The following is a 13,992-nucleotide window of genomic DNA, read 5'->3' on the forward strand; positions in this document are numbered from 1 at the left end:
TGGAGTCACTTGGACAAAGAGCTTTTAGTGAAGATGTGCCAAGGTTATGGAATCAATTACTTTTGGGTATTAGGAAAGCTGCGTACATTTTTTAAAATCTAAATGGAAAAGGTTCATGTTTAATGTAGTTTTTATTGTTGATCTAGTTATAAAATGCCTCTGGACTATTTTGCTGAAGACATAATATAAGTGAATATTATCAGGATATTAAACAGATCCTGATTCAAAGATTCATTAGAATTGCACGAAGGATGAATTTGTTTCAAGGTTTTTAACTCCAAACAGTACATGTAATCATCGGGATTAAGTGTCTCAGAAAGAAAATAAGATGTCACTCTTGGAACATCACACAATAAATGAAATAGAAGGACACTGTTGATAAAATGTACCATGACAAAGTGATGTGATCCTATTATTTACGTATCATGGCTGTTAACCATAACTCAGGTCATAACGAAAATTGGGCACATCTATCTTGTGACTAACACGGCCGTAAGAGATTTGGTACTAGAACTCTGCTAGGTAATCAGAGTCAGAAAGAAACACAATGCACCAAAGGAAAGAAACAGTATGTAGTAGAATGGATGAAGAAAAACACTGTTATTTCCAATGCAATACATCTAAACTGTGCTTTTGTTCAGAGACGAGTTGCTTACCCTGATACTATTAACTATTGCAGCAGCTTTGCTCTCTGCAGCCTCTGGATTGCCTATTAAATAGTCCCAAGCACAGAACACCCTCCAGCAGAAAGTATAATTTTCATCAGAGGCACTTGCTAGACTCATTCTTGAGTTCTTTGCCATTCTGGAAAAAAAACGACAATAAAAATACACTGTAAATGCACAGTGGTTTATGTGATACAAATTGGCTCATAGGTGTTTATACCACAAAAAATGACCAAAATAGGATTTTTTTTGGCAGTTTCAATAGAGAGCTTAGGAAGAGAGAAAGGGTATGTCTACACTACCACTCTAGTTCGAACTAGGGTGGTTAATGTAGTCAATCAAAGTTGCAAATGAAGCCCGGATTTAAATATCCCAGGCTTCATTTGCATCTTGCCGGGTGCCACCATTTTTAAATCCCTGATAGTTCGGACTCCATGCCCGCGGCTACACGCGGCATGGAGTAGGTAGTTCGAATTAGGCTAATTCGAATTACCGTTACACCTCATTCGAACTACCTACTCCATGCCGCGTGTAGCCGCAGGCACGGAGTCCAAACTACCGGGGATTTAAAAATGGTGGCACCCGGCAAGATGCAAATGAAGCCCGGGATATTTAAATCCCAGGCTTCATTTGCAACTTCGATTGACTACATTAACCACCCTAGTTTGAACTAGGGTGTTAGTGTAGACATAACTAAAGAGACTTAACTACTCCAGTTCAGAATTGAAGTTCAGAATTGAAGCATTTTGATTCGTTAATAAGGGAAAATGTGTACTGCTGCCATTTTATACCTTTCATCGGATTAAATTCACTTTTCAAATCTCTATGTAGGATCCATTTGGAGGAAAGGTGTCATTGCAATGTAAGATCATTATAGCCTGGCAAAAATGTGATGCTTTTCTACAGAATTGACAGCTATCTCTTGTTAGAAATGTAGATAACAATAGTGATGGTCTAGTAAAAACACAACTGATAGTTAAAAAACCTAGTGCTATTTTACTCAGCTAGTTTTTCTAATAGTGCACTCATCTCAGGTGAGTAAATAACCTTCATCAGTAGGTAATAAATCAATGTAAGGTATTGAAAGCAGTTAAGTGATCATTAAAAAAAACTCTCAACAACATTTATTGTTTTAATAAAGGTATTTGTGTTCTGTTTTTTTCAGAATAATAAATGCAAGTTGGTGCTGTACAATAAATTAAATGAGACCATGTTCTGAGCTAATCATCACAGAAAATAATTAAATGGAATTTTACTGTACAGCAAATAGCTAGTTCTAATGTCTGCAGCAAATCAGTGTAGCAGTCTGAAATTCAATCACCTCCTCCAATATGTTCCTTTTCTCTAGATATTTGCCCCATACCTACACATAATAGTTATATGGTTCTACCAGTCTATTCCATTGCGATATAGCTATGTATTATTCCAAAAATATTTCACATAACATAATCCAATGTGCACCTAATGTGGCTTGCCAGAGGCTAAAAGGAATTGTTTCTCCTTAGTTAGGAAATGGTAGAAGAGCACAATAGATGGGCACACAGAGTTAAGAACCAAAGGCAGTACCTTTTCTAGTCAGAGAAAAACAGACCTCATCCAGAAAGTAATTGCGAAATCACTGTTTGAACCAGGGTCCAAAACGTAGACTGCCCTGACCTAAAATAACCACTATAATGAAAAAGGAGTGATCATTTTGGAGGCTGTCAAAGCTATTATAGCTCATATTGAAAATCCTCCTGGACCAGATAATTAGTTATCCGGAGAGAGGGAAACCGAATGGAGAGAGGATAAAGTGACCTTGTACTGCACATTCCAAGATTTATGATCAGCACAGGCAGGCTCTCTTCCCTCCAGTGTTCCCTCTAACATTTTCTTTCCTTGCATGGGTTGAATTTTCTTTTGGGTGGGCTGAAATTTCTTATGTGCAACACCAATACTGAGGTAGTGTGTGGATGTGCACCATCAATACACACACACACACACACACACACTCTTGAAACAGTTCATATTTGTGGAAGAAAATATATTAAAACAAAGACACCTATGTTTCATTGCTGTGAGGTACCCTAGAAAACTAGCATCCTACCTCGTACTTGCTACTTCTGACTCATAAGAGCCAGAACTCTACCACATAACAAAGATATCGCCTTAATGCAATACAATTTACCATGTATTAATTAGTAACACAGGATTTTAAAAAAATCATTAAGTTCAGAGTTTTAGATCTCTGCAACATTCCAAAAAAATTCTATTAAAAGAATCATTTTCTTTCTTATCTTAAGCCATTAACACCTATGTAAACTTTTTTGAAATGCAACCATACAAATGTTCTCCTAGCACACTCCTTCCCATGCAGCCTGCTTTTTCCCCACTCCCTCCAACCCAGCCTAACCAAGAGGACTGCAGTGAGTCAGGACACCCCAGATAAACTGTCTCTACCTCACTGCACAGATGCCAGCACCCACCCACCCTCTTTATCCCCCACCTACTCCATGCAGTCAGCCCCTTACCTCCCCCTTCCCAGACTAGGAGGGTTGAAGAGACTGCTGGGTTTCTGTGTCTCTGTCTCTTTCTCTCCCCTCCCCGGCAGGCAGGACTCTCTAAAATCCACTCCCCTCTGACTTCCCCCAACCCAATGAATTAATTACTCCCCCCCCCCGCCACTTATTGCCTCATCTCATCTGCTTTTCTGCTCTGGGAGTTCTTCAGTTCAACACATGGCAGCATTTGGCTGCTGTTTACAGACACCCTTCCCCCCGCCAGTCAGCTGAGCTCCCCACCTGTGAGGGGAACTCTGAAGCTCTGAGTGGGGCTCAGAAAATAGCTGCATGGTCATGCAGCCACACAGCTTAGAGGAAACTTTGCTTCCCACTCTTCCACCTAAACAGTGAAGGATATAAATAGGCTCACATTTGAGTACTGTGTAGCTCACCAGTTTAAGCAATGCCCAGAATTTCATGAGCACATTCTTATATTTGTATTTAGCTGGATAGGAAGGGTAGTACGGGTTGCAATTTTAAGATTCTTGTCATAATAATACTTATGCTGGAAGGATGGAAGCCCCAGAAAGACCTCAGTGAAAACCAGACTCCAATCTTCACTGTACAGATGTTAACCCCAGGGGTGGATGAGAGTGCTGCGGGGCCCAAGGCAGCGCCGCGGGGCCCGGGGCACCAAAATTTCACGGGGCCCCCCCTTTGACACAGCGCATGCGCCGTGGTGCCAAGGCGCATGCGCGGGGCCTCGGGAAGCGCGGGGCCCGGGGCAGCCACCCCGCTCGCCCTGCCCTAAATCTGCCGCTGGTTAACCCCATAATGTTCATAACACTCACAGGCTGCTGAGCCTAACCCTCATTTTACACACAGGGAAGCTGAAGGACAGCAGTTAAGCGACAACAAAAGAGCAAGTGACAATTAGTGCTCAGGAGATCCTAGTTCCCAGTTCTATCCTTAATCTAACAAGGATGACTCTCTTATATTCATTGGTTTGAATACAGTACAGGACTTATAGAATTAAATACAGGATAGAAACTCTTTAGGGGAAGGGGAAAGAATACATCATTCAGATGGCCTGAATATATATCTCTAGGCAAACGCCAGTTAAAAGGGACACATTACTTTTTTAAGAGAATGATGAAGCTGTAAGCAAACACTGCCATTCCAACAAGGAAGTATGCCAGAGGCAGCCGATACCCAGCTTTGCCGATCTTCCGATCTCGGCCATAGTAGCCATAAAATAAAACAGAGTACTGAAGATAACCCTGCAAAGACAACATACAGTCAGCATCAGCATCCATCCCTGACCGCGTTAATACAAGAAGAATTCATGCAATGAAGTATGGTTGTAGCCTTGCCCCCAGGGACCAGATGGTATCCAAGTCTTGTGCTGATGCAAACTGCTCCTTCGGGATGGTCTTGCTGATGGTGCTTCCAAACGGTGCTCCTGCCAGGAGCTGATAAGAGAGGAAAGGTCTTAAACATCAGGAACGCTATTACTGTCATTCTCTCACCTAAACAAGAAGTGTAGTGACAAATTCTGCACTCAACTCCCACGGAGGTCAATGAGTGTCCTGTCTGATGGTAGGAATTAGCCTCTGAGATCTAATGTTAAGGTAAGTTATTATTGTAGAGACAAAAGAGCTAGCTATTCAAGCATAGTATGATGTATGGGGAAGATAAATGTTTGACTCAGTCATCATTCTGATGCACATTAAAACCTGCTTCCTATAGATGTCTACTATATTGGTGTACTAGAATTTTTCTCTTTGTCTATAAGACTATATAGACATTAAAGGCCTGGTATGTACAGCAAGTTACAAATAGCTCTGGCTGACATGTCACAGAGTTATGGATACTCAGAACCTCTGAAAATCAGGTTCTCAAGACTAAAAACAGATGCTGTACACTGACTTCTCCAAATGAAATGAAGAGAAGCTTTAGGTGCTCCACACATGTTCTGCACTTTCTAGAATTGGGTCCCTTACATCAGCTATCAACAACATCTACATTACATTGGTCTGTTGGTAAAATGTCGTCTGAGACATTAATGGCAAATTTCCTCCTTCTCTGGCAGAAATAAAATTCATCAGAGGAATGTTTTTTAAATAATTGAAATTCTACATTAAAGAAAATAATGTATGCCTTTGAGCAGAACATTCACTTTCAGGAAGGGAAATTGCACAGTGTTTTTCTATAGATATTGGAGATCTGTCCTTACCTCTGGTAAGACCACAAATGCGCCTGTCATTACGGTAAGCACAATATTGATTCCAAATAGCCATCTCAAAAAGATGAAATAAGAGGCAACTCCAGATCCAAAATGACCTGAAACCACAGGAAACAGTTATATGAACTGTGAAGCCTCCCAGAGGCTGTATCACTTTTTAACCAAGTATCATTAAACACAACTTTTCGTTCTCTGCAATGCACAGATCAGGACAGAAAAAATGCTATAACATCAATAACACAGAACTGTAGTATAAACTGCTATACATAGATTTAAAATTCACAACAATATTTACAAGTGAAATAGTTATAATCACAGGAATCTTCTTGGTTCAGTTTATACATATGTTCTTATTTGTGCAGAAACTTACACAGAAATGCACATATGGCTATTATAGTAGTTAATCTCACTTATGTAGTTCAGCATATAAGAATTCTAATCTTAAATTTATGCAAACCATTTTGGGCTGCAAACCATGCTGAACATTTAATAAGATCAGTCCTTTTCAAAAAGTAATATTTCCAGTATTTTCTGATTTTGTCTGGACTGAAAATATTGGATCCAACTCTGATTTTTTTCCATGGTGAAATTTCATTGGCTACTGCAGAACTACTCATATTTCATAACACCATTAAGGAGAAGAGAAACAGGCCCTCTTTGTTTCTGATTTTATTACACAAAAATTCTGATGTCCACCATCATCCACAATCACAGTCAGTCCAAAGTAATGCAGGCTTTGTGAAAAGTATGTCACATGGGGCATAGGACAGACATCCATAATCTCCATTATATAAGTGGGAGTAGGGACCCTGGTATGCAGTTGGCTGGGTCAGCAATATTTGCCATTAAAGAAATGCAGAATTGGATAAATGGGCAGTCTGGGTGCTTGTCATTTCAAGGTCAGAAGGATTTTAACTTCTAGAAGATGTGTGTGGTGGGACAGGTTGTCTGAGGTGACTGAGGTCCTGACTGCATATCGGAAGGAAGTATTGTACCACGGAAACAGGCAGAATGTTTGACTGTCATCTAGGAGCCAGAAGAACCCAGTGGTACATACATTGCTGCCTCCTCTAGTTCTGATGAACCAGGAACAGTGTAAAAAAGTCAGAGTGGTCTGATCTCAACATTCATTTTATTGCCATATAAATACAATCAGTTGCCAATAGATTGTCCCTAAAGGGCGCCCAGCCAGCTCCCTTCACCTGCCTGGTGGTTGCCTCTTTTCTGTATGGTTTTATAAGAAGCAGTTCCATTCCAGGCACAACCAAACCCTTATGTTGCTTTAAGTTAGGATAGGAAGAAGCTGTATACCAAATTTGCTGGTCCTAGCTTTTACCATTTAGAAGGAATTCTTGAACAAACACACAGACAGACAAAATCTCTCAAATATATAGTAGATATGTGAGGTCTTGGTTCCCAGATCCATTCCCTTTGCTTCTAACAGGCCAAGTGGAGATTCTCTGATTTAGGAGAATTTCCCTTACATAACTGGCTCTGTGACATGTCCTCCTGATTGCTGATGTAAGAGACAAGTCAGGAATGGACAAAAGTAAAAAAGAAGTATCTTAAAGGCTGCGCTAAATTATTATCAGAGGCCAAATGGCTTTGGTCCAGCTTTCTCACTTCATATCCTATGCTGAGCATGTTTTGGTCCAAACCCAATACAGACATCTGATGCCATGTCTGTATTGAAAAAATACTTCAGCAGTTTATAGCACTACAGGCCCTTTTAAACCGCAACTGCCACATGACACTAACATTATACTAGAACCACTGAAGTCTATCACTGAAAAACAACTGTACACATCAAAAGTAATAAAAGTGTTGATTTTGTCATGACAATCACACTGCTTTAATGAAAGCTAGCCTGCTTATTTATTAATTATTATTATTATTATTATTATTCACTATTCAGTGCTTCAGACATATAGTATTTCAGCATGGTTTGCATTGCATAATCCCACCAGATCTCCATACTTACTTTCTATTTTCTTTATTCTCATTTCCCAAGGAATGAAGATTACCATAAAGTTATATGCAAGCCGAACAAACTTCTTCCAGAGCTAAGAAAAGGGTAGAGAAATAAGAGCTGTGTACCTTTTGCACATAATGCAATAATTGTCAAAAAGGTATCATAGTATTTTGTCCATGTGCAGTATCTTCCATCTAGCACGGGGTGGACAAATACTAGCCTGTGGGCCAGATCTGGTCCACCAGAGTTAGCCCATGATGGGCCCCCAACACTACCTTTTTCTGTGTCTCTACAGGTACCGATGATCACAGCTTTTGTGGATTATTGTTCACAGCTAATGGGAGGTGCTGGAAGTGATGTCCCGGTTCATGCAATTTCCTGCCACTCCCATTGACTGGGAACAGCAATCTGCTGCCAACAGGAGCTGTGGTCACTGGTACCTGCAGAGGTGCAGGTAAATATAGTGATGGTGGCCTGTTAGGGGCTAATCCTGGTCAACCACTGCCGGATTATTGCCCACGCTGATCTAGCATCAGAAAGCATGTTATAAAAAAAACCTTAAAAAATTCCACAGCACACTCGTGTGGTACGTAAGATGCTCAGTTTGAGCCATGGGGGAAAGAGGGAACAGACTGTTCAGAAACTTTCCAAAAATCAGAGATCCAGGAACAGAGACCAGGAGGCCTCTGCTGCCAAGTGTTGGGGCTCTCACCAGTAAAACTAAGAGGAGTTTTAAGGATCTTAAGAGAATACATGCAAAGAGCATTTTCTCCACTCTTTTTATATCTGGAGCAACCAGTGAGGAAACCCACACAAGAAATACAATACATTTTAAATTTAGACCCATTTGAAATACACTTGAGAAATATTTTAATATATCAGCATGTTATTTTTCTGAAGCTGTGTATATTAGCAGCACAGAGCCTTTAATGCTTTTCTGAAAGGGTTTCCCCGTGTAACATACTTGTAAATTCTGTATTGTGTTCAGCCAGAGGAGAACAGCCTACTGCTGCTATCACCTAACAAAGTTACTCCATTAGCTCAAATGGTAGAAGTTTGTGCTTTAGTGCTCAAGGTTCCAAGTTCACTACTGGAAAGAACTGTTTCACTGACATCATAAGAGTTTTGCTTGGGAACATGTATGTCAACAGAACAAGAAAGATTTATTTTGCTTTGATGTTCAGAGTACCATGCTTTATTTGCCCCTTTAGTCTGCTCTGGGAGACTCTCCATCTGGAGAGACGCAAACATTGTCCAGACTCAGGGTTTTTTTCCGAAAAAGTAGCCTTTTTCCGAAAAAACTTCACCTGCATCTAGACTGCAGCCGCATTCTTTCAAAATTAAATCGAAAGAACGCGGCTTTTCTTTCGATGGTGGTAAACCTCATTTTACGAGGAAGAACGACTTTTTTCGAAAGTGCTCTTTCAAAAAAAGGCGTTCTTGAATGCAAACAGGGGTTTTTCAAAAGAGAGCATCCAGACTGCCTTTCGAAAAAGCGGCTTGCTTTTTCGAAAGTTCCACTTGCAGTCTAGATGCTCTTTTTCGAAAGAGGCTTTTTCAAAAGTATCTTTCGAAAAAGCCTCTTTCGAAAGAGGCTTGCAGTCTAGACATAGCCTCGGGTTCCATTGACAGAACAACCTCAGGGATAAACTCAAGGGGAGTAAGAAGTCCTCCAGCTCAACATTATTTCAAAATAAAGTTTTCTAGTGCAGATGCGGACTATGTTATTTCGGAATAACATCTGTTGGGGCTCTCACCCTCAGTTTATTTCATGCCGGTAATCCTGTCTCACAAAACATAGTATCTTCTCTCATTTAATTTAGAAATGAATAGTAACTCTGCTTTTTTTTTGTAAATTTACTGTCTGCAAGTCCAGTATTTTATTAAGTAATTCAAGATAATTTCATAGACATTTTCTTATGATATCTGCTTCTATTTAATCAAAAGTAAAGAAATACTGGATATTCAGTACTTTACTGAATATCAAGATGGCAACATTTATGTACATTAGTAATTTTTAAACATAACTTTACATTAATCTAGCATATATATATATATATATATATATATATATATATATATATATATATATATATATATATATATATATATTAGCAACTGGCAACGTCAACATTTATTATAATTTTCTAAAGCTAAAGTAGAAGTAAACTCACATTTTAATTAACAAATACATCAATATAAATTAATTAATTTTTGTGGTGTTGTTAAGGTGTTATTGCAAGAATTAACAGATGCTACAGACTGCACAAAAGTTGCTACTTTAATTGAAAAACTGTGGCCATAAGGCTGAGAAAGGGATAAAGCACTGTATAGGTTGCACCACAGGCTTATAAATTATATATATATGGATGTCACTGTGAAAAAGCCTGGAGCAGCACTGATAAAAAAGAATGTAATTTCTTACTCTTCATACTGATCACCAGAATTAAAAGGGAATAATAATTTTCATCTTCATAGTCAAGTATGTATAATTTTTGTATGAACAAACATTGATATTTTAGTTTTAATCATAATCCACACAAAGTGGTTTAATCTAATTATGAGAAAATAATACACATACCATTTGCCATGCTCATGCATGCAGAGCAGTGGTGAATACAATATGACTATATTCAGTCTCCTACTTCAACAGAACTACTTTTTATAGAACACAAATTGTTTGGCTCCTGTTTCCATCACCATCCTGCTGGCAGACACTCATTATTTACTAGAGGACTTGAAAAGAAAAAAAATACTCATGTAACTGGAATGAGACCCATCCCTCATACATCAAATTAGTTTGCAAAAATGTAATTACTAAATTCTTAATAGAAAAAAGAAGCTTATAACTGGATTTTTCCTCCACAAATCTTGAACTGGAGAGCAGTGTTGCACAGAAAATATGTACTTCTGTGAATGAGAAATCCAGATAATTGTTATAGGAAAGAGCTGGAGTTTTAATGAAAAGCAGACATACCTCTGCACCAGCTGCTTGGTAACCTCTTGTTCTAGTGAGCCTGCCTTCATATTTCAACACAATTTCCTTGGCCTGTCTGAAGAGGAAGACAGAATCTTCATTTCATGTAACCAAAAATCTTATTACGCTATGTACGTGGGTCATAGCACACAAACATGGAAGCTGGCCAGGTACTGTGAAATATCACAACGACTACCTGCCCAGTGCTGAAGTCCTTACTCAGGGAAAATGTCATTTATTTAAAATAAGGGGATTGCTAGCAATTTAAATCAACAGAAGTTTTGTCTGAGAAAGAACCGCACGATCAGCTCCCATAATGAATGCAAGATTTTCACTGTAGGGAGAGCTTCAGAAACATTTTTCCTGTGTGCTGCTTACTGGTTTCTAGAATTTTTCTGTAATAATGTAACAAATTGTCACAAAGTAAAAACATACCTCATTGAGATCAGTTTATGTGGAGACTGACCCTTCTTCTGAAAATCTAAACCATGTGTTTGATCAATATATCAATTGATTAATATTAAACTACTGTTTACATTTTAATCATAGGTATTGGATAGGACATGCATATAGGCCTACTCCTACTTTCACTAAACTTAATGGAAGTTCTTTGCTGGAGTGGCTGTAGGATGGGGCCATAGGCAGAGAAACAGGCAAAGAACAGAGCATTTGCACATCCACGAAGGCAGTTTGGATTTAGCTGCAAATTATGAACTCTTGCTTCAGGGATATGAGAAAAGTCTCCCTTTGTTTCCCAAGCGAAGGCAAAAGGGGGTTGAGTGATGAACTTTCTTTGTTAGTCAAGTGCCATTCCAGTACGCAGGAGATTTCTTAGAAAGTAGAAGAAAAAAGTCAAATGGAATGCACAGGGAAAGAACGAACGGAAGCAGCCAGGTAAGATATTAGAGAACGTTATGCACTTCTATACTGTGTTTCAAATTCGGAACTGTTCACTTTTACGGCCTTAAACTCTGGTGTCATGCTGATACCACGTTGCAGTCCACATGTACCTCATTAATCTGCAAACATGGGTAAAAGTCTCTGCTATTTGAAACATAATTTAAAAGTGAAAGTGTCAAATTCTGGCCACTCATCTAACAAAGCTTCATTACTTTCAAAAGCAGCCCTCCTGACTAGTGGGAAATTGTGCTGTTTTTGGCAATTTCACAGAGCACAAGGAGAGAATTTAGCTGATAATGTAGAGCTGTGTGATACCTACAGCACTCTACATGCTGGGTAAAGAGAAAGACAAAGCTATTATGGTCCAAGCCTGCTGACAGGAGAGGGAAAAGGGGGCAGTTGCTGCTTGACCTGACAATTCAAACAAGAATACTAGGACTGGAAGGGACCTCGAGAGGTCATCGAGTCCAGTCCCCTGCCCTCATGGCAGGACCAGTCTAGTACTGTCTAGACCATGAGGCAGTAGCCAGATCCCTGGGACCTTTACATTGCCTCTTTAAATTACTCCAGGAGGCCCTGAGGGCTAGGAGGAGTTGGTGTGGTCTACTCCAGGCAGCGCAGAGGGCTGTCTGCCCTGGCTCCGCCCCTTCCACCTGAGATCCCGCCCATTCTGGGAGCACAGAGCTGGCCCCTTCACCTTGTCCAGGGGCCTGTGGAGGCTGTCAGTGCCCATTATGACCTGATCAAAAGTTTAATGAACACATACAAAATGAGATGTAATCAACTTTCAGTAGCTTTTTAATTTTCAAAACTCTCCCAACCCTGTGGTACTCTATGATAGAGTAGCAGGAAGATAGATGCTGTATAAATTTCTGGCAGTTGTAAACCATTTCTATGCTCCCACCTAATTTAGGTGCAAGAGCTGGAACGCAGCAATAAACAATGTGACTGAAAATGTTAAGGGGAATTGTTACCTGAGTGTCCTTAGCTTCTGTCTCATGGGCCAGGGCCTGCACCGGATGTTTGCCACAATCTCTTTTTGAAACTGTATATTCTGGAAGATCTGCTCTGGGTCATTGCTGTCAGCTTTTAAATCACGATGATCATCATCCGAATTACTGAAGAGACCCAAACCCAGAGAGGACAAACACAAAACACGTGATTCCCATTCAGAACAATAGCAAAGAATAGACACACATACAGTGAATTGCAACAGTGTGATAACAGGAGACCACCAAGCTGGAGAGAGGATCGGGCTGATTTCTCTGCCGTAGATGGTGTCACTGCTTTCCTTGGCTACTCCTAGATTATCTCTTCCAGAGATAACATTTATCCCTGTAACTCAGAAAAATACTTCGGAAGAGCAACTTTTTTTCCTTTGGAACACACCAGCTTACATTCAGTGTCAGGCATGTTGGGTACTCCAGTATCATTCTAGCTCTCCACATTTCAAATCATACAACTTACACACCATGCTGTCCTGTCCATACACTTGGTATATTTTTCAGGAACGAAGTGCCCATTGAATATTTCCAGCAAGTGCACTTAACACAAGCATCCATTATGAAAGTAAACAAATTGCTTGAGCCCCAACACCAATTTCATTTCAAATTAAACAGTGGCACTAAGGATCTCAGTCCCTGGCTGTAATGTACACTGTGTATTGCAAGGAAACAACAAGCAATGTTCATGCCTACAAGAGAGAATATTGAAAAACTCTGGCAATTAAGATTTTCCTTTACCGACAACTGAATTTCAATGCCCTATGAAACAAAACCAACAATTTAATATCAGCTTGCTACATTTGTTAGGAATGACACCCACTAAAACGTCTCTACAGCTTTGCTGAAAAACGTGTCACCTTTGGAATCATTCAGAAATAAACCCTAACCTGAAATCATCTCATTGGAGATGATTTTTGGTCCTGTAAGGAACAATTTAAAAAAAACACGCAAAAGAATGGAAGGGAAAATACAATGAAAGTTCTCTCTCCGTGTGACTAATCATCATTTAGATAGATGGTCACAGAAACCTTACGGAGGTGATGCCTCTTTTCACCCAGACTAATAGTTGTGTCCTTTTGCAGTACAAGTGAAACAGAAGAAAATCTCTCACCTGTGGGGTGGTTCCTTGTATGTGTACATGCTGGCATGCTGCCTCACACTTTTGTGCCTTTTGCAGGACTTTGTAGTTTTCACTGCAGCAGATCCACTGAGTGTTGTCATTCTAGCAATAATTGAAGCTCGGTGAGCCCCCGAGTTGCAGCAGGTGTGATTCTGGAATGCAGGCTCACAAGACGAGTACCTTAAACAGCAAACGTTATCATCTGGAACTAGAGAGCATAGACTGACTCCCTACTCCTGCTGAAGCAGAACACTATTTGCCTGCGTCTGGTGCTCCTAAGAGTGGGAAAGACCTGAAACCTGGCAACGCACACATAGTCTTAAAGTGGCAGTACACAAGATACACAGTATGGTATCCTTGGTACATTCAACCTAGCTTCCCAGAGTGTGTCTGCGCACCCTGCAGTCCAAAATCTAGAGCAGAGATGCCACTGCCAAGCATGATAGTGACTAATCTCTAGGGTATGTCTGCACTGCAATATAAGCCCCCACTTCACATTCAAACTCGAGTCTGCCCCCCATCTGGTTACACACAAATTGTGCTACCTCTCAGCTCAGACTCCAGGGTTTCAGGAGTCCTCAAGCTTGGGTCAAGCCAGAGCCCAGGGTTCATGCTCTGTTGCTTTGTTG

General features: G+C 40.1%; 1 protein-coding gene across 1 annotated transcript in view; it reads right to left on the bottom strand.

Moving 5' to 3' along the window:
• Positions 1-13,584, bottom strand: part of TMC3 (transmembrane channel like 3) — a 35,750-nt gene extending 22,166 nt beyond the window's left edge. The window contains exons 1-8 of the mRNA XM_025179572.2: positions 13,355-13,584; positions 12,214-12,357; positions 10,340-10,415; positions 7,372-7,453; positions 5,382-5,488; positions 4,519-4,617; positions 4,283-4,425; positions 657-804 (exon numbers count right to left, since the gene is read on the bottom strand). Of these exons, the coding sequence (XP_025035357.2) occupies positions 657-804; positions 4,283-4,425; positions 4,519-4,617; positions 5,382-5,488; positions 7,372-7,453; positions 10,340-10,415; positions 12,214-12,357; positions 13,355-13,464 (909 nt within the window). The 5' untranslated portion in view covers positions 13,465-13,584. The remainder of the gene's footprint in view (positions 1-656; positions 805-4,282; positions 4,426-4,518; positions 4,618-5,381; positions 5,489-7,371; positions 7,454-10,339; positions 10,416-12,213; positions 12,358-13,354) is intronic.
• Between the last annotated feature and the right edge of the window lie 408 nt (positions 13,585-13,992).

This window comes from Pelodiscus sinensis, chromosome 14 (genome assembly GCF_049634645.1).
Source record: "Pelodiscus sinensis isolate JC-2024 chromosome 14, ASM4963464v1, whole genome shotgun sequence".
NCBI classification, from domain to species: domain Eukaryota; kingdom Metazoa; phylum Chordata; order Testudines; family Trionychidae; genus Pelodiscus; species Pelodiscus sinensis.